The sequence below is a fragment of the Oncorhynchus mykiss genome, chromosome 20 (assembly GCF_057628025.1).
Source record: "Oncorhynchus mykiss isolate SJ-2025 chromosome 20, ASM5762802v1, whole genome shotgun sequence".
Taxonomy (NCBI): Eukaryota; Metazoa; Chordata; class Actinopteri; order Salmoniformes; family Salmonidae; genus Oncorhynchus; species Oncorhynchus mykiss.
This window is the reverse complement of record NC_143041.1, coordinates 11,606,925-11,630,242: the sequence shown is the minus strand read 5'-3', so window position 1 is coordinate 11,630,242 and position 23,318 is coordinate 11,606,925. Positions and strand designations below refer to the sequence as shown.

The 23,318-nt window shown below is 41.7% G+C and overlaps 1 protein-coding gene across 8 annotated transcripts in view; it reads left to right on the top strand.

The window, feature by feature from the left end:
- Positions 1-5,166: 5,166 nt before the first annotated feature.
- Positions 5,167-23,318, top strand: part of abcc3 (ATP-binding cassette, sub-family C (CFTR/MRP), member 3) — a 59,065-nt gene continuing 40,913 nt past the window's right edge. For all 8 annotated transcript variants that reach the window (XR_016489314.1, XR_016489316.1, XR_016489315.1 and 5 more), the window contains exon 1: positions 5,167-5,471. Coding sequence is in view for 5 of the 8 variants with exons in the window: in XM_036955670.2 (XP_036811565.1) it covers positions 5,436-5,471 (36 nt within the window). In the remaining 3 variants the exon portion in view is untranslated. The remainder of the gene's footprint in view (positions 5,472-23,318) is intronic.

Genomic DNA, 23,318 nt, shown 5'->3' with positions numbered 1-23,318 from the left:
GACTACAGCTCAGCATTTAACACCATAGTACCCTCCAATCCCTGGGTCTCGACCCCGCCCTGTGCAACTGGGTACTGGACTTCCTGACGGGCCGCCCCCAGGTGGTGAGGGTAGGTAACAACATCTCCACCCCGCTGATCCTCAACACTGGGGCCCCACAAGGGTGCGTTCTGAGCCCTCTCCTGTACTCCCTGTTCACCCACGACTGCGTGGCCACGCAAGCCTCCAACTCAATCATCAAGCGTACACATCACAGACAAACTGAATTGGTCCACCCACACAGACAGCATCGTGAAGAAGGCGCAGCAGCGCCTCTTCAACCTCAGGAGGCTGAAGAAATTCGGCTTGTCACCAAAAGCACTCACACACTTCTACAGGTGCACAATCGAGAGCATCCTGTCGGGCTGTATCACCGCCTGGTACGGCAACTGCTCCGCCCACAACCGTAAGGCTCTCCAGAGGGTAGTGAGGTCTGCACAACGCATCACCGGGGGCAAACTACCTGCCCTCCAGGACACCTACACCACCCGATGTCACAGGAAGGCCATAAAGATCATCAAGGACAACAACCACCCGAGTCACTGCCTGTTCACCCCGCTAACATCCAGAAGGCGAGGTCAGTACAGGTGCATCAAAGCTGGGACCGAGAGACTGAAAAACAGCTTCTATCTCTAACACCACTAACATTGAGTGGCTGCTGCCAACACACTGACTCAACTCCAGCCACTGTAATAATGGGAATTGATGGGAATTGATGTAAAATATATCACTAGCCACTTTAAACAATGCTACTTAATATAATGTTTACATACCCTACATTATTCATCTCATTTGTATACGTATATACTGTACTCGATACCATCTACTGCATCTTGCCTATGCCGCTCTGTACCATCACTCATTCATATATCTTTATGTACATATTCTTTATCCCTTTACACTTCTGTGTATAAGGTAGTAGTTTTGGAATTGTTAGTTAGATTACTAGTTGGTTATTACTGCATTATTGGAACTAGAAGCACAAGCATTTCGCTACACTCGCATTAACATCTGCTAACCATGTGTATGTGACAAATACATTTGATTTGATTCAGAAGTCAGAAGTTTACATACACTTAGGTTGGAGTCATTGAAACTCGTTTTTCAACCACTCCACAAATTTCTTGTTAACAAACTATAGTTTTGGCAAGTCGGTTAGGACATCTACTTTGAGCATGACACAAGTAATTTTTCCAACAATTGTTTACAGAAAGATTATTTCACTTATCACAATTCCAGGGGGTCAGAAGTTTACATTAAGTTGACTGTGCTTTTAAACATCTTGGAAAATTCCCGAAAATGATGTCATGGCATTAGAAGCTTCTGATAGGCTAATTGACATAATTTGAGTCAATTGGAGGTGTACTTGTGGATGTATTTCAAGGCCTACCGTCAAACTCTGTGCCTCTTTGCTTGACATCATGAGAAAATCAAAAGAAATCAGCCAAGTCCTCAGAAAAACAATTGTAGACCTCCACAAGTCTGGTTCATCCTTGGGAGCAATTTCCATACGCCTGAAGGTACCACGTTCATCTGTACAAACAATAAACACCATGGGACCATGCAGCTGTCATACCACTTAGGAAGGAGACGCAGTAAAGTACGATATGAACGTACTTTACTGAGAAAAGTGCAAATCAATCCCAGAACAACAGCAAAAGACCTTGTGAAGATGCTGGAGGAAACAGGTACAAAGGTATCTATATCCACAGTAAAACGAGTCCTATATCGACATAACCTGAAAGGCACCTCAGCAAGGAAGAAGCCACTCATCCAAAACTGCCATAAAAAAGGCAGACTACGGTTTTGCAAATGCACACGGGGACAAAGATCGTACTTTTTGGAGAAACGTCCTTTGGTCTGATGAAACAAAAATGGAACTGTTTGGCCATAATGACCATCGTTATGTTTGGAGGAAAAAGGGGGAGGCTTGCAAGGCGAAGATCACCATCCCAACCGTGAAGCACGGGGGTGGCAGTATCATGTTGTGGGGGTGCTTTGCTGCAGGAGGGACTGGTGCACTTCACAAAATAGATGGCACCATGAGGAGGAAAACTATGTGGATATATTGAAGCAATATCTCAAGACATCAGTCAGGAAGTTAAAGCTTGGTCGCAAATGGGTCTTCCAAATGGACATTGACCCCAAGCATACTTCCGAAGTTGTGGCAAAATGGTTTAAGGACAAAAAAGTCAAGGTATTGGAGTGGCCATCACAAAGCCCTGACCTCAATCCTTTGGAAAATATGTGGGCAGAACTGAAAAAGCATGTGCGAGCAAGGAGGCCTACAAACCTGACTCAGTTACACCAGCTCTGTCAGGAGGAATGGGCCAAAATTCACCCAACTTATTGTGGGAAGCTTGAGGAAGTTTACCTGAAAAGTTTGTCCCAAGTTAAACAATTTAAAGGCAATGCTACTAAATACTAATTGAGTGTATATAAACTTCTGACCCACTGGGAATGTGATGAAATAAATAAAGCTGAAATAAATTGTTCTCCCTACTATTGTTCTGACATTTCACATTCTTAAAATAAAGTGGTGATCCTTGCCGATTGATTGAATATGTCCGTAAACACACCAGCCAGCTGGTCTGCGCATGCTTTGAGGACGCGGCTAGGGATGCCGTCTTTGCCGGCAGCCTTGCAAGGCCATGGAGAAGGAGAGCCCACAGGCTTTGGTAGCGGGCCGTGTCAGTGGCACTGTATTGTCCTCAAAGCGAGCAAAGAAGTTGTTTTATTTGTCTGTTAGCAAGATGTCGATGTCCGCGACTGGGCTGGTTTTCTTTTTGTACTCTGTGATTGACTGTAGACCCTGCCACATACGCCTCGTGTTTGAGCCGTTGAATTGCGACTCTACTTTGTCTCTATACTGACGCTTTGCTTGTTTGATTGCCTTGCGGAGGGAATAGCTGCACTGTTTGTATTCGGTCATGTTTCCAGTCGCCTTGCCATGATTAAAAGCGGTGGTTCGCGCTTTCAGTTTTGCATATACACACACATTCATTCAAATAAACACATACAAGAACACACACATACATGTAATAGTGCCAGACATGCACACAAACATATACAGTTGGCATTGCTGTTATGATTTTAATTGTCCTTGATGTCCTTTGTTTTAAATGTATTATGTTGTTTTATATATTTTTTGCACTGTTGTTTACTTCTGTCTTCCTTTCTTCTCTTTAGTTCATTCTCTTGGATGTTGGTGCATTGGGGGGTTCTTGGGGGCGAGGAATGGAATTATTTGTGTTTTTACATTTTATTTTTCTTGGGGGGGGGGGCTGTGGGAGGGGTCTCGAATGGTTGAGGGACAGCTATTGGGGAACTGTGTGTGTGTGTGTGTGTGTGGTGGTGGGGGGGGGGGGGGGGGATCTTGGAGGGTTCGGGTTCACATTTTTTGGCCTGGTGGTAGATTTGTCAACGTGTCCTTGAGCAGGGCATTGAACCTGGATGCTTCTGTGTGTCGCTCTGAATGGGAATCTGTTGGATGACTGGTATGGTGTAGTTGTTGAGCAGCTTCACTGCAAGTATATTGTATGATTTGGATATATTCATTAAATAACAAAAATTATAAACTCTCTCACAGAGTCAGCGCATACATCAACGTTGTTGTCTGAGGCCATCCGGAACACATCCCAGTCCACGTGATCGAAGCAATCCTAAAGCGTGGAATCTGATTGGTCAGACCAGCGTTGGACGGACCTGAGCACGGGCGTTTCCTGTTTTAGTTTCTGTCTATAGGCTGGGAGCAACAAAATTGAGTCATGGTCAGATTTGCCAAAGGCAGGGCGGGGAAGGGCTTTCTATGCAGTGGTTAGAGTAGCAATGATCCAGAATGCTAGCAGCCCGTGTCGCGCATTCGATATACTGATAGAATTTAGGAAGTCTCGTTCTCAGGTTAGCTTTGTTAAAATACACGGGATATACACGAGTGTGACTATAATCGAAGAGAATTCTCTTGGAAGATAATGCGATCGGCATTTGATTGTAAGGAATTCTAGGTCAGGTGAACAAAAGGACTTAAGTTATTGTATGTTGTTGTGATTACACCATGAGTCGTTAATCATAAGTCATACATCCCCGCCCTTCTTCTTACCAGAGAGATGGTTGTTTCTGTCGGCTCGATACATGAAGAAACCGGGTGGCTGTACCGACTCTGACAACATATCCCGAGTGAGCCATGTTTCCGTAAAACAGAGAATGTTACAATCGCTGATGTCTCTCTGGAAGGCAACTCGTGCTCTAATTTCGTTCACCTTGTTATCTAGAGATTGGACATTGGCAAGTAATATGCTCGGGAGCGGTGGATGGTGTGCTCGCCTTCTGAGTCTGACCAGTAGGCCGCTCCATTTGCCTCTCTTGCGGCGACCGCGTTGTTTTGGGTCAGCCTCTGGGATAAGATCCCATGTCCAGGGTGGAGGTCCGAACAAAGGATCCGCTTCTGGAAAGACGTATTCCTGGTCGTAATGTTGGTAAGTTGTCATCGCTTTTATATCCAATAGTTCTTGCATCAAGAAGAGTGCATGCGTGCGTGTGTATGTGCAGTGATGTAAAGTTAAAATACTTTCAAGTACTACTTAAGTAGTTTTTTGGGGTGTCTGTACTTTACCATTTATATTTTTGCCAAATTGTACTTTTACTGCACTACATTCCTGAAGAAAATAATGTACTTTTTACTTCATACATTTTCCAGGGCACCCGTAGGTAGGTAGGTAGGTACTCATTACATTTTGACAGGAAAATGGTCCAATTCACACACTTATCAAGAGAACACCCCTGGTCTGCCTCTGATCTGGTGGACTCACTAAACACAAATGCTTTGTTTGTAAATTATGTCTGAGTGTTGGTGTGTGCCCCTGGCTATCCATCAATAAAATACATTTTAAAATGGTGCCGTCTGGTTTGCTTAATATAAGGAATTTGTCATGGTTTATACTTAAGTATATTTAAAAACAAATACTTTAAGACTTTTACTCAAGTCAGATTTTACTGGGTGACTTTTACTTGAGTCATCTTCTATTAAAGGTATCTTTACTTTTATGCAATTACCTTTTCCACAGCCGTGTGTGTGTGTGTGTGTGTGTGTGTGTGTGTGTGTGATGGGAGGGACCTAGGCTACAGCCAGGGAGTGGGCGGACTCGTCATATCATCATAACAACCTCCTTATAATTTTTCCTCTCTCTTACAACTCTCTGGAGGCAGAAGAGGAGAGAGAGGAGGGTTCTTCGAAAGCAGAGACAAACTACTAATCCAGATTAAATAAACTACGAGCTCCACTAGTGTGTTTGTTGAAAGTCTCTGTATGTGCAATAACAAAAGACGGTAAAAGAGAGGGAGCGACCTGTTAACGCCGGGAAAAGATAATTCGTTCGTTGTACCGAAGCCCCGTGGACATGGAGCGCTTATGTGGACCAAAACTCCCGTTCTGGGTAAGTAGGGCTTGTCGGTGGCAGTCAGTAGAGTTCGCGGTTGTGATCACCTCGTGCATATCACAAGGATCTGAAACAAGGCCATTGCCTTGGCCTCAGTGTTTTCTCTGTGTTCCTCACATTAGATATAAGAATATTTGTTTCACTTTGTATAGTTGACTATTCTAGTAACGTTTCATGGTTCTTGGGTTTTTAGCCTACAGTACAATACCCCCATGTTGGCGAGTTAAACATGACAACGAGCGCAGCTGAAAAAAATATATATTATAAGACAAGGAAATAAATATTCGGTCCTGGAGGCTTTCATCAACTCAACCTGGAGACTACCCAGTAAGCAAAAGTATTTTGAAAATACGTATTTTGCAGACATTTTCTTTGGTCGTTGTTTCTAGGGCCAAATGTCAACAGTAAATCATTTCACTTTAATGTACATGTTAATGAAGAGAGCATTATTTCACGTTAAACAGTTTATTTCCTATTTAAATAGCAAAATGGAGTTAATATTCCAAGTTTGCTGACACAAACAGAACACTTTAACCACAACAACATTTTCATTGATGGTTACAGAAATGTTTTACTTCCTATGTAGTTGTTCGTCTACCAGAGTTAAATCCATTGACTGTAAATCAGCCTGAATAAAAGCGTCTGTTAAATGACCAAAATGTAAAAATGAACACTTGCAAAGCACAGGGGTATTATTTAAATTGGATCCGCCCCCAAACAAGACAAAATTTGAACCAAACATATTTGGACCAATTATAGATGTCTATGTTAGGTCCATATCAAGGCCTGTCCAGAGCGGACCAAAAAGCGGAATATCAAAATGTAATTGTTACAATGTTGATGAACATGTAACCTACCCTTTTAAATCCATTAATCTCTGTGTGAAACCACACAGTGACCTCAGTCAACCTGACCTTTTTAAAGTTCACAGCGCATGAGCACATTATAGGTCAACTGTGCTTGTCTGTTTTGGTATTATACTAGGCACCTGATTTCCCTCACTCTGGTGCGTATTCCACAAAAATGCCTTGTTTACGAGGTCACGAGAGGTGAAGACCTCAAGTATTTGTGCTGCCTGACTTTGCTTGGTCTAGGTTACTTAAAAATGTTTGGTAATCCCCCTGAACTCAGGGTCTAGCTCTCATGGTATGAGAGCAACACATCACTAACAGATCTTCACATTCAAGGACACATCCATCTTACATTTGGTTCCTTAAAATGTTGGGGCCTTGGCAGTTGGTTGCCAGTGTTCTGCTCCCCAAAGTCAACAGGAGAACAGGCCAACACATTTCTGGTCCAGAGATTGTGGACTTTAGAGGTCTCAGTCAAGGTTAGGACTATAATACTGTACCTTACAAGTTCAACTAGTTCAACCTAAATACCCCCAGCCTATTTAGACTCTTTATTGGTCTGTGTGTGTCTGACAGACAGTGGCATTGACGTTTCTTGGACTACTGTGCTGAGGGACAGTTTTTTTGCCAATAAAGCCCTTGAATTGAATTGATGTACAGGGAGAAGGAGAGTGAAAGCGGGATGGGGTTGGCTGGGAAGTGAGAGAGAGGGATTTAGAGAACATGATTTCGGCCTCGATCACACATACAGCATCATTGCGTTTAAGTACACCAGATGTACATTCATTTCCAATGGAACGCTGCGTTTGCCTTGCAGCATTGCAGAGCGTTCAGTGTGGTGCATTCAGGGCATTTGGGAAGTATTCAGACCCCTTCACCTTTTCCCAATTTTGTTGCTTTACTGCCTTGTTCTAAAATGGATTCAATTGTTTTTTTTTCCCTCATCAATCTACACACAATACCCCATAATGACAAATTAAACGGGTTAAGACATTTTTGCAAATGTATTAAAAATAAAAAACAGATACTTTATTTACATACGTATTCACACCCTTTGCTACGTTACTCGAAATGAGCTCAGGCGCATCCTGTTCCCATTGATCATCCTTGAGATGTTTCTACAACTTGATGGAATTTACCACAGGTGGACTCCAATTAATTGGACATGATTTGGAAAGGCACACACCTGACAGTGCAAGTCAGAGCAAAAACCAAGCCACGAGGTCTAAGAAAATCCTGTCTCTGAGCTCTACGGACAATTATGTCAAGGCACAGATCTGGGGAAGTGTACCAAAAAATGTCTGAAGCATTGAAAGTCCCCCAGAACACAGTGGCCTCCATCATTCTTAAATGGAAGAAGTTTGGAACCACCAAGACTCGGGCAGGAGCTGGCCGCCCAGTCAAACTGAGCAATCGGGGGAGAGGGGCCTTCGTTAGCCACTCAGTAAAAGGCACATGAAAGCCCGCTTGGAGTTTGCCAAAGGGTACTTAAAGGACTCTCAGACCATGAGAAGCAAGATTCTCTATTGAACTCTTTGGCCTGAATGCCAAGCATCCCGTCTGGAGGAAACCTGGCACCATCCCTACGGTGAAGCATGGTGGTGGCAGCATCATCCTATGGGGATGTTTTTCAGCGGCAGGGACTGGGAGACTAGTCAGGATCGAGGGAAGATGGACGGAGCAAAGTACAGAAAGATCCTTGACGAAAACCTGCTCCAGAGCACTCAGGACCTCAGACTGGGGTGAAGGTTCACCTTACAACGACCCTAAGCACACAGCCAAGACAGCGCAGGAGCAGGTTCGGGACAAGTCTTTGAATGTTCTTGAGTGGCACAGCCAGAGCCTGAACTTGAACCCGATTGAACATCTCTGGAGAGGCCTGAAAATATCTGTGCAGCGACGCTCCCCTTTCAACCGGACAGCTCTTGAGAGGATCTACAGAGAAGAATGAGAGAAACTCATTGAAGCATGTAGCTTCATACCCAAGAAGACGCAAGGCTGTAATCGCTGCCAAAGGTTCTTCAACAAAGTACGGAGTAAATGGTCTGAATACTTGACTATCATTTTTTTATATTTACAAACATGTCTAAAACTTTTTGCTTTGTCATTATGGGGTATTGTGTGTAGATTGATGAGGAAAACAAACAATTTAATACATTTTAGAATAAGGCTGTAATGTAACAACATGTGGAAAAAGTCAAGGAGTCTGAATACTTTCAGAATGGATAAATCGAAGGTATACGTCAAATTGTACGCGAAGACGGCTTGACAGAAATGGTAGCAGACGGTGAATGTTGAACTTTTTTTGCACACATATCCAGATGATGCTGCCCGATAACGCTGTAGGTCTGTTTGAGGCGTTAGATGAGCACAGAAGCACACAGGGCATATAAGGTTCCCCCTGTCCTGCGCCCCTCCCCTTAGCTTCCTTCTCTCGGCTTTCTCTGCTCTCACTCTCTATCGATCTCAGATCTTAGATGGAGTCCTACAGAGTGTGTAGCATGTGCTCATCATACCAATGATGTTTTCAGCAAACAAACAAGTATGATGTCTGACCAGAGCATGTCTTTCTCTCCCACCACTCCCCCGTTCTCTCTCTCTTTTTTTTTTTTTTTGTGTGTAAAGTCAATATACAGTATGTTACCTCCCTTTTTTTCAGTAGACTAACCTAGTTCTTAAGACACCTTATGCTGTGAGAACAGACAGATGGAGAGGAGAGAAAGATAAATAGAGTGCATGTGTGTGAGAGGGAGATCTGAAGGGCTTTAGTGCAGTAGTGGCTAAGGCCTAATTTGAAATGAGTTCAAGGTGGTTTTAGGCTCGTAGGCTAGGAAGGATTACAGTAATGTCTTTGACACAGGAGGACAGCGTGTAACTCCACCCCTAAAGCTTTATTTTACAGATACGTAGTATGGTTTCAGTTTTTCACCACTTTAATTCCCTATATGCTGCAACAGGTGTACTGTTGACATGCGGTAAAGCTAATCCTTTGGTTCACTCATCTCACAATTTGTAAAATTGTGAGCGTTAAAGTAACTGTCCAGTGAAAATCTCACTTTTAAAAGTTCTTATTTTGTTAATTCATACACAGATAATTTGTTGACTCATCCTATACTTGTATTTGAGGGGGAACTTTTTTTAAACCCATCTCAAACATACCGTTAAAGTTAGCCATTTCCTCAGGAAGATGATGTCATCCTCCTGAGGAGGATGAGCTGGCAGATCAGTGGTATACTCACATTAATATTTTTAATGACCGGTATACGCCCACACCATTCCAACCAGGGTTTTGACTGGCAACATTTTAATTTACCGGGAATTTGAGAAATTTACCGAACAGATATGCATTGGGTACGTAACCTGATCAAATCAAATTTTATTGGTCACATACACATGGTTAGCAGATGTTAATGTGAGTGTAGCGAAATGCTTGATGCAAATGTTCATTCCATAATGCAGTAAGCGAGTGGTTTCATGTGACAGAGATTAAAATATCCGTTAGATCTCCTCTTTCTACATTTCTATTAGGCAACTTTGAAGCAAGGTAAGGCCTCGTATGTATTAAAACATCCAGGATTCAAACAATGAATTATGCGTTTCAAAATGCATACTTCCTCCAGCTCATTGGGGCGGCAGATAGCCAAGTGTTTAGAGCGTTAGACTTGTAACCGAAAGATTGCAAGATCGAATCCCTGAGCTGACAAGGTAAAAATCTGTCATTCTGCCCCTGAACAGGCAGTTAACCCACTGTTCCTAGGCCGTCATTGAAAATAAGAATTTGTTCTTAACTGACTTGCATAGTGAAATTAAAGGTAAAACTTTTAAAAATTTAATTAAATTGCAAAGTGTTCTGGGACGTGTTGATGAAACCTGCCTTCCATCGCGGTTTGATGCCGTGTTCAGAACAACTGGGAACTCGGAAATCTGACTTCTCTATTTTTTTGGTGGGGGGACAAAAGACAGCCATTACCGGCTCACGGAAACCCTGATTCCAACACAGAAAATCAGCTTTTTAACATGTGTTGGGGAAGCTACTCTGAAAATATAATTTACCAAGCTACCAATTACTTCACACTGGAAGAAGTTAAGCTGCACTAAAGTTACCCTTAAGAAAAATACAGTTTAGTAAAGTAACTTTGAAAAAGTGGTTCACAACATCCATACGTTTTTGGAAGGATAACAATTTCACTCGTATTGTAATTAAAGGCCCAATGCTGTCACATTTTATATACACTGCTCAAAAAAATAAAGGGAACACTAGAATAACACATCCTAGATCTGAATTAATGAAATATTCTTATTAAATACTTTTTTCTTTACGTAGTTGAATGTGCTGACAACAAAATCACACAAAAATTATCAATGGAAATCAAATGTATCAACCCATGGAGGTCTGGATTTGGGGTCACACTCAAAATTAAAGTGGAAAACCACACTACAGGCTGATCCAACTTTGATGTAATGTCCTTAAAACAAGTCAAAATGAGGCTCAGTAGTGTGTGTGGCCTCCACGTGCCTGTATGACCTCCCTACAACGCCTGGGCATGCTCCTGATGAGGTGGCGGATGGTCTCCTGAGGGATCTCCTCCCAGACCTGGACTAAAGCATCCGCCAACTCCTGGACAGTCTGTGGTGCAACGTGACGTTGTTGAATGGAGCGAGACATGATGTCCCAGATGTGCTCAATTGGATTCAGGTCTGGGGAACGGGCGGGCCAGTCCATAGCATCAATGCCTTCCTCTTGCAGGAACGGCTGACACACTCCAGCCACATGAGGTCTAGCATTGTCTTGCATTAGGAGGAACCTAGGGCCAACCGCACCAGCATATGGTCTCACAAGGGGTCTGAGGATCTCATCTCGGTACCTAATGGCAGTCAGGCTACCTCTGGCGAGCACATGGAGGGCTGTGCGGCCCCCCAAAGAAATGCCACCCCACACCATGACTGACCCACCGCCAAACCGGTCATGCTGGAGGATGTTGCAGGCAGCAAAACGTTCTCCACGGCGTCTCCAGACTCTGTCACGTCTGTCACATGTGCTCAGTGTGAACCTGCTTTCATCTGTGAAGAGCACAGGGCGCCAGTGGCGAATTTGCCAATCTTGGTGTTCTCTGGCAACTGCCAAACGTCCTGCACGGTGTTGGGCTGTAAGCACAACCCCCATCTGTGGATGTCGGGCCCTCATACCACCCTCATGGAGTCTGTTTCTGACCGTTTGAGCAGACACATGCACATTTGTGGCTTGCTGGAGGTCATTTTGCAGGGCTCTGACAGTGCTCCTCTTGCTGCTGGGTTGTTGCCCTGCTACGGCCTCCTCCACGTCTCCTGATGTACTGGCCTGTCTCCTGGTAGCGCCTCCATGCTCTGGACACTACGCTGACAGACACAGCAAACCTTCTTGCCACAGCTCGCATTGATGTACCATCCTGGATGAGCTGCACTACCTGAGCCACTTGTGTGGGTTGTAGACTCCGTCTCATGCTACCACTAGAGTGAAAGCACCGCCAGCATTCAAAAGTGACCAAAACATCAGCCAGGAAGCATAGGAACTGAGAAGTGGTCTGTGGTCACCACCTGCAGAACCACTCCTTTATTAGGGGTGTCTTGCTAATTGCCTGTAATTTCCACCTGTTGTCTATTCCATTTGCACAACAGCATGTAAAATGTATTGTCAATCAGTGTTGCTTCCTAAGTGGACAGTTTGATTTCACAGTGTGATTGACTTGGAGTTACATTGTGTTGTTTAAGTGTTCCCTTTATTTTTTGAGGTGTGTGTGTGTGTGTGTGTGTGTGTGCATAATACATCAAATATCTATGTGTGTTTATACACTGACATTTCAGGCAGTCTATTCAAACAGCTCATACACTAAAAGAGCACTATCATTATTTTCACAATTTCACAGTATTATTCCAACCTCCGTGTGGAGACGCATACATACGTGTGTGTGTATATGTATGTATGATTTTTAATGAGTTTATTTGCAAATTATGGTGGAAAATAAGTGCGTATATATGTGTGTAATAAATATACATATATGTGTGTGTGTGTGTGCGCGCACACGTGTACGTACGTATGTATGTACAGTGCCTTGCGAAAGTATTCGGCCCCCTTGAACTTTGCGACCTTTTGCCACATTTCAGGCTTCAAACATAAAGATATAAAACTGTATTTTTTTGTGAAGAATCAACAACAAGTGGGACACAATCATGAAGTGGAACGACATTTATTGGATATTTCAAACTTTTTTTAACAAATCAAAAACTGAAAAATTGGGCGTGCAAAATTATTCAGCCCCCTTAAGTTAATACTTTGTAGCGCCACCTTTTGCTGCGATTACAGCTGTAAGTCGCTTGGGGTATGTCTATCAGTTTTGCACATCGAGAGACTGACATTTTTTCCCATTCCTCCTTGCAAAACAGCTCGAGCTCAGTGAGGTTGGATGGAGAGCATTTGTGAACAGCAGTTTTCAGTTCTTTCCACAGATTCTCGATTGGATTCAGGTCTGGACTGACTTGGCCATTCTAACACCTGGATATGTTTATTTTTGAACCATTCCATTGTAGATTTTGCTTTATGTTTTGGATCATTGTCTTGTTGGAAGACAAATCTCCGTCCCAGTCTCAGGTCTTTTGCAGACTCCATCAGGTTTTCTTCCAGAACGGTCCTGTATTTGGCTCCATCCATCTTCCCATCAATTTTAACCATCTTCCCTGTCCCTGCTGAAGAAAAGCAGGCCCAAACCATGATGCTGCCACCACCATGTTTGACAGTGGGGATGGTGTGTTCAGGGTGATCAGCTGTGTTGCTTTTACGCCAAACATAACGTTTTGCATTGTTGCCAAAAAGTTCAATTTTGGTTTCATCTGACCAGAGCACCTTCTTCCACATGTTTGGTGTGTCTCCCAGGTGGCTTGTGGCAAACTTTAAACGACACTTTTTATGGATATCTTTAAAAAATGTCTTTCTTCTTGCCACTCTTCCATAAAGGCCAGATTTGTGCAATATACGACTGATTGTTGTCCTATGGACAGAGTCTCCCACCTCAGCTGTAGATCTCTGCAGTTCATCCAGAGTGATCATGGGCCTCTTGGCTGCATCTCTGATCAGTCTTCTCCTTGTATGAGCTGAAAGTTTAGAGGGACGGCCAGGTCTTGGTAGATTTGCAGTGGTCTGATACTCCTTCCATTTCAATATTATCGCTTGCACAGTGCTCCTTGGGATGTTTAAAGCTTGGGAAATATTTTTGTATCCAAATCCGGCTTTAAACTTCTTCACAACAGTATCTCGGACCTGCCTGGTGTGTTCCTTGTTCTTCATGATGCTCTCTGCGCTTTTAACGGACCTCTGAGACTATCACAGTGCAGGTGCATTTATATGGAGACTTGATTACACACAGGTGGATTGTATTTATCATCATTAGTCATTTAGGTCAACATTGGATCATTCAGAGATCCTCACGGAACTTCTGGAGAGAGTTTGCTGCACTGAAAGTAAAGGGGCTGAATAATTTTGCACGCCCAATTTTTCAGTTTTTGATTTGTTAAAATTTTTTGAAATATCCAATAAAAAATCCAATAAAAAATACAGTTTTATATCTTTGTTTGAAGCCTGAAATGTGGCAAAAGGTCGCAAAGTTCAAGGGGGCCGAATACTTTCACAAGGCACTGTATGTGTCTCCACACTGAGGTTGGAATAATACTGTGAAATTGTGAAAATAATGATAGTGCTCTTTTAGTATATGAGCTGTTTGAATAGACTGATTTTTCTTTCTCATTTTGTCTGTCATAGTTGAAGTGTACCTATGATGAAAATTACAGGCCTCATCTTTTTAAGTGGGAGAATGTTTGAATAGACTGCCTGAAATATCAGTCTGTTTTTGGTGGGATGGAGTTTTGGCCTGCCTGGTGACATCACCAGGGGGTAAATTAGTTAATAGACCAATAAGAAGGATAATTCCAAACCTTTCTGCCAATAACAGCTAATTTTCAGTTTTCTCCTACCCACTCAGACCACTCCGACAGTCCAAGTAAAATTCATGATTGAGAAATTGCTTTTTGCTAAGAAGCTATTTTTGTTTGACCATTTTAATTAATGAAAAATCACAGTAAGGCATCTACTTGTTACCCAGAAACTCTTTAATTTTGAGATAAAAACGGTTGCATTGGACCTTAAATTCTAGGTCATATTTAATAGAAGTTTCAGCTCCATTGAGGGAAATGGTTTTCTGAGCAGCAACTAATATTACATTTACCTTCTTTCTACGACCCGCATCCATTTCATCAGGTATAGCAAGACTGCTGGTCTATTGAGATTATGTAGAACCGCAATCTTACTGTAATCTTTGTTAATTCTAAAGTGACCCAATTATTCAGTCCTGACTGGCAATTTGTAGTTGTTGAGTTATTAAATAAATATTGTGTCATGAAGGGCCAGTTTCTGGTTTTTAGTCCATAAATAGAGGCTTAATCTGTGTCTAGGAAACGGTCCCGAAGAATACACCATGGATGTTTTAATTGGTCATTTGTTGAGATCTTTTTCAAATGTTCACCTTCCTTTGATAAAAATATTTTGTCAAGGATGCATCTTGTCATGTAGAGTACACCATAGATGTTTCTTTGGTTAATGAATGACCAGTGAAACATCCATGGTTGTGTCTAGTAAACCTGGCCTTTATTACACAATGGGGACCAAGAGGTAATATTTATATCGCTAGGACCCTGTTAATGTTGCTCACATCTATATTTTATTTGTGTTATTTTCATTAATTAATTCATCCATTGTTTCTGTCTTGTGAGGGAGTCAAAGCACCGATAATAAACTAACAAAGGATGTTTTCTAGAAAGGAAATCAGCCCTGTGCTGGGTTAGCTCAATGACTCATCTAATAACTGCCAGCTCCAAGCTCCTAACCTTTCCCTTACGTACGGATCTTATTATCATTCAGTCACTGTATGTAATGTAAGTGTGCTATTTTTCCTTTGTCATCTATTGATGTCCAAACGCTAATGTTGTCTATAATTATATTTTCACATTTATTTCCTATTGTTGAGAAATGTCGGCTTTTCAGTCTTGCTGTTTCTGAAATGTAACTTTTTTACCCCCTCAGTTTACACTTCCTCACCGTGGCTTATTTTCTTTCCTCAATAGTAATGTTTTCTGAACTCTTGAGATTCTGCTGATCTGGAAAAACATCAGGAAATGAGATTTGCTGACTGTACGGTCATACTCATACCTCCAGAATGACCACAGTTTCACTGGGGCATCTATCTTCTCATGAAAATAAAAATGAAACACACTTACATACGTTTTACTATCCTTGTGGGGACCAAACAGTTGATTCCTATTCAAAATTCCAGTTTCCCTAACCCTAACCCTAATTGCCCTTCTAGCAGTTGTGCCACTTCTCCACGACCCCTACTGCATGCCTGCAGCCAGCTCTCAGACCCAAAACATACAAACAGGCAGCATGGCGACAGGCACTTCCTCTTTTATCAGGGCCTATGTATAGTGGTCCTCCTTAGACATACAGTTGAAGTTGGAAGTTTACTTACACCTTAGCCAAATACATTTAAACTCAGTTTTTTAACCATTCCTGACATTTAATCAGAGTAAAAATTCCCTGTCTTAGGTCAGTTAGGATCACCAGTTTATTTTAAGAATGTGAAATGTCAGAATAACAGTAGTGATTTATTTCAGTTTTGATTTATTTCGTCACATTCCCAGTGGGTCCAAAGTTTTCATAAACTCAATTAATATTTGGTAGTATTGCCTTTTAAATTGTTGAACTTGGGTCAAATGTTTCGGGTAGCCTTCCACAAGCTTCCCACAATAAGTTGGGTAAATGTTGGCCCATTCCTCCTGACAGAGCTGGTGTAACTGAGTCAGGTTTGTAGGCCTCCTTGCTCGCATATGTTTTTTCAGTTCTGCCCACAAATTTTCTATAGGATTGAGGTCAGGACTTTGCGATGACCACTGCAATACCTTGACTTTGTTGTCCTTAAGCCATTTTGCCACAACCTTGGAAGTATGCTTGGGGTCAATGTCCATTTGGAAGAACCATTTGCGACCAAGCTTTAACTTCCTGACATTTTTTTAAATGGTCAAATTTATAAACTAAACTAAAGATGTCTTGAGATGTTGCTTCAATATATCCACATAATTTTCCTCCCTCATGATGCCATCTCTTTTGTGAAGTGCACCACAACATGATGCTGCCACCCCCGTGCTTCACGGTTGGGATGGTGTTCTTCGTCATGCAAGCATCCCCCGTTTTCCTCCAAACATAACGATGGTCATTAAAACAAAAAAGTACAATCTTTGTCCCCATGTGCAGTTGCAAACCGTAGTCTGGCTTTTTTATGGAGGTTTTGGAGCAGTTGCTTCATCCTTGCTGAGCGGCCTTTCAGGTTATGTCGATATAGGACTCGTTTTACTGTGGATATAAATACTTTTGTACCTGTTTCCTCCAGCATCTTCACAAGTTCCTTTGCTGTTGTTCTGTGATTGATTTGCACTTTTTGCACAAAAGTACGTTTTGGACAGAACACGTCTCCTTCCTGAGTGGTATGACTGCTGCATTGTCCCATGGTGTTTACTTGCGTACTATTGTTTGTACAGATGAACGTGGTACCTTCAGGCGTTTGGAAATTGCTCCCAAGGATGAACCAGACTTGTGGAGGTCTACCATTTTTTTCCTGAGGTCTTGGCTGATTCCTTTTGATTTTCTCTTGTCAAACAAAGAGGCACGGAGTATGAAGGTAGGCCTTGAAATATATCCACAGGTACATCTCCAACTGACTCAAATGATGTCAATTAGCCTATCCGAAGCTTCTAATGCCATGACATCATTTTCTGGAATTTTCCAAGCTGTTTTAAAGGCATAGTCAACTTAGTGTATGTGATAGTCTGACCCACTGGAATTATGATACAGTGAATTAATTATAAGTGAAATATTCTGTATGTAAACAATTATTGGAGAATTACTTGTGTCATGCACAAAATAGATGTCCTAACCGACTTGCCAAAACTATAGTTTGTTAACAAGAAATTTGTGGAGTGGTTGAAAAACGTGTTTCAATATCTCCAACCTAAGTGTATGTAAACTTCCGACTTCAACTGTAGATCTAGGATCAATTTACCCTAGCCAAGTCTTACCCTTAACCATTAAGGGATGGAATGTAAAACTGACCTTAGGTCAGTGTCTACGGGCAACTCGTGGTACAGTAGTTAATAGCCCATTTCCCCAGCAGAGAGCTCTCTGGTCTAACGCGGAACAGATGGTGCCATTAACATTTTTTTTACAACCTCAGACGATTTCATAACATCCAGCCTAAAGAATGTTGCCCCTAACACCACTTACTAGTAGAAAAGTGAACTTTCAGAGATGGTTCACATTTCTTTGATTTCTTTATTATTATTGAAAACCTCCACTTTTTCAGATGAATGACTTCAGACGAATTCTGTAAGGAACCAGAGTACCACATCCATTGGCGTGTTCTACTTTAAGTAGAAAAGTGAGCTTTAAAGACACGATTCAACATTCTTTGATTCTAAACTCTGAAAAACATAATCTGTGAACTCCACCTGACCGTGGTTGTCAGTGTTTACGGTGTAGTGCTAACCATCTGGTAGGGCTTACAGAACCCCCACACAACACATCTGATTAACAAAACGTCTCAGATTTACTTACTATCTGGTTATAATGTATGGAGGGGGGAGAGTGAGTATAGTCTGTACAGACAAGCTGGCTCCTTTTGATAACTTTTATGCCAACATTAAGTTCATACACCAATCATTATGTTCATGCAACATCATACAAAGTAATTAGATGTCTATTGTTCATAACGTATGTTGAATGCTCATTAGATGCTGTAGAGACAATCCCTCTGACAGAACTCATAAGGGGCACATTTAACTTGAGTCGAGACCGAGATGCCGATAACAAGGCAGCGTTTTGCTGTTCTTCACGTCAGATTCCAATCACACACATATCAGACAAATCAATGCTTTCTTCCAATGCCAACAAAACAAATACACTGAGTGTACAAAACATGGTATTTGCACGAGACTGACCAGGTGAATCCAGGTGAAAGCTTATTGATTTCACTTGTTAAATCCACTTCAATCAGTGTAGATGAAGGGGAGGAGATGGGTTAAAGAAGGGTTTTTAAACCTTTGACACAATTGAGACATGGATTGTGTATGTGACATCCAGAGGGTGAATGGGCAAGACGAGATTTAAGTGCCTTTGAACAGGGTGGTATTGTTCTGAGGGCAAAAAGGAGAGCAACTCAATATTAGGAATGTGTTCCTAATGTTTTTTGTACACTCGGTGTAGATAGCTCATTACTTTTCGAAGCATCATGGGGAAATTGCACACTTACCATAACCACTGATTTAAACTTGACACCCAGAACCAAATCAGCTACTGTTAAAGGGACATTTCTAAATTGTTCCACTTCATATTCATCATCTCCAACTCCACCCCAACATCGACATGTGTGAAAATGGCTTGTTTCTATATTTTGTAGTAAAAAATATAGAGGAAGATAAGTGTTTCCATTCCAGTGACATCATCAACCAATTAGTAGGCAGTTAGTGGGCAATGCCTACTCATAATTGGTAGAAGAAATTGGCACGATGCGCACCAATGATGTCATTAGAAACATTTACAGTATCTCCCTCAATCTTTTTTTTAATACAAAACATAAACACGCAATTTTCATAATGTTGATGTTTGGGTGGTGGACATGAATATGTAGTTCAAAATTGAAGGCTTTCGTGACAGATTGGCTATTGAGTAACAGTAGGGAACTTCACAATATGATATTATCAAAATACTTAAGTGCCGGTACCATATGTATTGCAGTTCGATACTGATTTTTATTGTGAAAAATATTGCTCACCATATGTCTGGGGCAGAGGGATAAGAGATAGCTATGAGAAAAATAATTTTGATCAGTAGCTAGGTTTCCATCCAATTGGTGACCAGATCTTCATTAGGGCTGGACGATATATCAAATTAATTTGATATATTTGAATGGATGTTTTTGCGCGATATTCCAAATACCTCTATCGTAAGAATCAAGTTTTTGTTATTTTTTCTTTTTATGGGCGTTTATGCCCGCTTGTTCTCATGTTCTATTTGTGGTCTCGTCTCCTTCACTCGTCTGCTACGTGCACCTTCCCATTTTACAGCAGAGATCTGTATATATTGAGAGATGCACGTCTCCTCCCTAATAATGGGAGTCGTTGTCCCAAAGGCGGGAAGACGGGCAATGAGTTTACGTCCAAAATTAGCCCATAGAAACGCATTGGCCTTATATCGTGGACAGATTTGAGCTCTTTTAGATCTTTCGCCTCTTCCTCTATGGTTTACACACACACACCAAGCCCCTGCCTCCCTCGCCAACAAAGTTGAGAGAGATCACATCTTCCTCTCTGACAAGTGGTTTCAACTCGCTGTTTAAATTTGAGGTTTGGGCCAACAGAATCGGTCAAATGGACACCAAAACACATTGAGACATTATTTTACTGTAATGGAGGAGAAGCTAACCTTTCCAACTACTTGTCAACTACTCAAATTGCACTCAGAGCAGACACTACTAAAACAAGAGTATCAATGAACATTGATTCTGGAAAAGGAATGATCAGTTTATCGCTCAGGGCATTGGGATACCACGTACTGCTAGCAGCATTTTAACCAAATACTGTTATACTAGCTGTCTAGTTTGTGTTTTATAAATGTGCAATAAGCATAAAGCACAATTTGTGTAAGGAATTGGCAACTTGTTTTCAATTGGCAACTGATTTCAACATCTGAACAAAGTGGACAGGCTAACATGCTTTTCAAACAGTCGTAGACAGACAGAAGGGTGTGTTCATAACAATTCAACTGTTCAACCTTGTTAGCTAGAAAATACTGTAGATCCAAGTTGGCTAAACTTGAAATATAAAGATTAACTGGCTAATCACTAGCACATGGGCTTGAGAGATTGTTGATGAAACCTGTGTTAATTTTCTATAGCCTAATGCCTGCTACAAGAAGTTATCATTAGTGAATGTGCATTATGCATGGTTCTAGTTAAATTTATAAGACAAATGGGCATTTTCATAGACTGCCAGATCAGCGATTATTGCAACAAAAGAAATGCAGGTTAAACCTATTTGGATAAAATCATTGAATTATTAGTGGGTCTTATGGTTGTGGGATGCTTATATTAAGCCTAGGTGTAACTTCACAAGCCCTGAATTCATTAGATTATTGCTGGCTGTTTGAAATGCAGTGTATGTGACCTTTTAATTGTACAACAATGCTTATTTAGAGAGAACATTAAAAAAAATGAGATATACACTACATGGCCAAACGTATGTGGACACCTGCTCGTCGAACATCTCATTCTGAAATCATAGGCATGAATATGGAGTTGGTCCCCCCTTTGCTGCTATATCAGCCTCCACTCTTCTGGGTAGGCTTTCCATTAGATGTTAGAACATTGCTGAGGGGACTTGCTTCCATTCTGACATGCGCATTAGTGAGGTCGGGTGCTGAGGTTGAGGGATTAGCCCTGGCTCGCAGTCGGCGGTCCAATCCCAAAGGTGTTTGATTGGGTTGAGGTCAAGCCTCTGTGCAGGCCTGTCAAGTTCTTCCACACTGATCTCAACAAACCCTTTCTGTATGGATCTCGCTTTGCTCACGGGGGCATTGTCATGCTGAAACAGGAAAGAGCCTTCCCCCAAACTGTTGCCACAAAGTTGGAAGCACACAATCGTTTAGAATGTCATTGTATGCTGTAGAGTTAATATTTCCCTTCACTGGAACTAAGGGGCCTAGCCCGAACCATGGAAAAACAGGCCCAGACCATTATTCCTCCTCCACCAAACTTTATAGTTGCCATTATGCATTGGGTCAGGTAGCGTTATCCTGGCATCTGCCAAACCCAGATTTGTCTGTCGAACTGCCAGATGGTGAAGGGGGATTCATCACTCCAGAGAACGCGTTTCCAATGCTCCAATGATTCCAATGAGTCCAATGATGGCAAGCTTTACACCACTCCAGCCGACGCTTGGCATTGCGCATGGTGATCTTAGGTTTGTGTGTGGCTGCTCGGCCATGTAAACCCATTTCATGAAGCTCCGAACGATCAGTTCTTGTGCTGATGTTGCTTTCAGAGGCAGTTTGGAACTCTGTAGCGAGTGTTGCTACTGAGGACAGACCCTTTGTTACCCGCTTCGTTCTGTGACCTTCTACTTCGCGGCTGAGCTGCTGTTGCTCCTAGACGTTTCCACTTCACAATAACAGCACTTACAGTTGACAGGGCAGCTCTAGCAGGGCAGAAATTTGAACAGACTTGTTGGAAAAGTACCATCCTATGATGGTGCCATGATGAAAGTCACTGAGCATTAAGGCCATTCTACTGCCAATGTTTGTCTATGGTGATTGCATAGCTGTGTGCTCGATTTGATACACCGGTCAGCAACGGGTGTGGCTGAAATAGCTGAATCCACTAAATTGAAGGGGTGTCCACATACTTTTGTGTGTGTATATCCTGAATCGCACGTTTCACATTTTTTTAAAGATATTTAGGCCATGTCGCTCAGCCCTAATCTTAATGCAGATTTTAGAATATGCGAATGAAGAAAATGCGCATTTCCCCATCCGGTAGTGTGTTTCTACCAAGGTCAGTGGGTTATGACGTAGTGCACACAAAATTAACTTTTCATGTACTGAATAAAAATCTAAAGTTCAATGTTTTTCCATCACATTTTCAAATATACTAATAGTTTTGTCACAAAAACTGTTGAATTAAATATAACATGTGCCTACTCGGGTTTTGGCATGTACACTCCCAAAGTTGGTCCTAGGGCCCCCCAATGGAGCACGTTTTGGTTTTTGCCCTAACGCTACACAGATAGTCAAAGCTTGAGGATGAGTTGGATATTTGAATCAGCTATCAATTTTGAGCTCTTTTCAAATAACTGTGGTTGTGTCCTGAATGCATTTTCCACTTCATAGATGTGAAAAAGCTACCCATGATAAGGGGTCTCATTCAGGATGTTCACATGAGAAACACACTGCTCAGTGATCATAGCTATTTCTTCTGGGCTTATACAGTATGCTTAATTTATTTGGTCATGTTTTGAAGATTGTGGTGTCATTGTGAGGTTCAAATATATTTTATCTCCCCATGAAACACCTTTAGTGTACTTATCAAAGGCCCATTATCAGTGTACAGAGGCCCATTATCAGCAACCATCACTTCTGTGTTCCAATGGCGCGTTGAGTTAGCCTTTTTAAAATGATCAACTTGGATTAGCTAACTCAACGTGCCATTGGAACACAGGAGTGATGGTTGCTGATAATGGGCCTCTGTACGCCTATGTAGATATTCCATAAAAAATATGCCGTTTCCAGCTACAATAGTAATTTACAACATTAACAATGTCTACCCTATATTTCTGATCAATTTTATGTTATTTTAATGGACAAAAAATGAGCTTTTCTTTAAAAAACAAGGACATTTCCAAGTGACCCCCCCAAACTTTTGAACAGGTGTGTGTGTGTTTGTGTGTGTATTACTCCGCAAGCATTTCACAACAAACTCTACACCTGTTGTATTTGGCTTTTTTTTTTAACCTTTTATTTTACTAGGCAAGTCAGTTAAGAACAAATTCTCATATTCAATGACGGCCTAGCCCGGCCAAATCCTAACCCGGATGACGCTGGGACAATTGTGCACCGCCCTATGTGGGGTTTTGATTTGGTGTTGAAACCACACAGTGAATATCGGAGATAAAAGCTTTGGGAGAGAAGTTTCACATTCCATTTAGATGGCTTGTGTGTTTAGATTTTAAAGTTGAAATCCATTAGTTCTGTAATGCCCTGTACTTTCCAGTCATGGGCCCAAGAGAGAACAGAATACTCATTCATATATTCCTTCCTTTCTAGTACTAGTCTACTGTATCTCTATTCATCATCCCATGACACGATTAA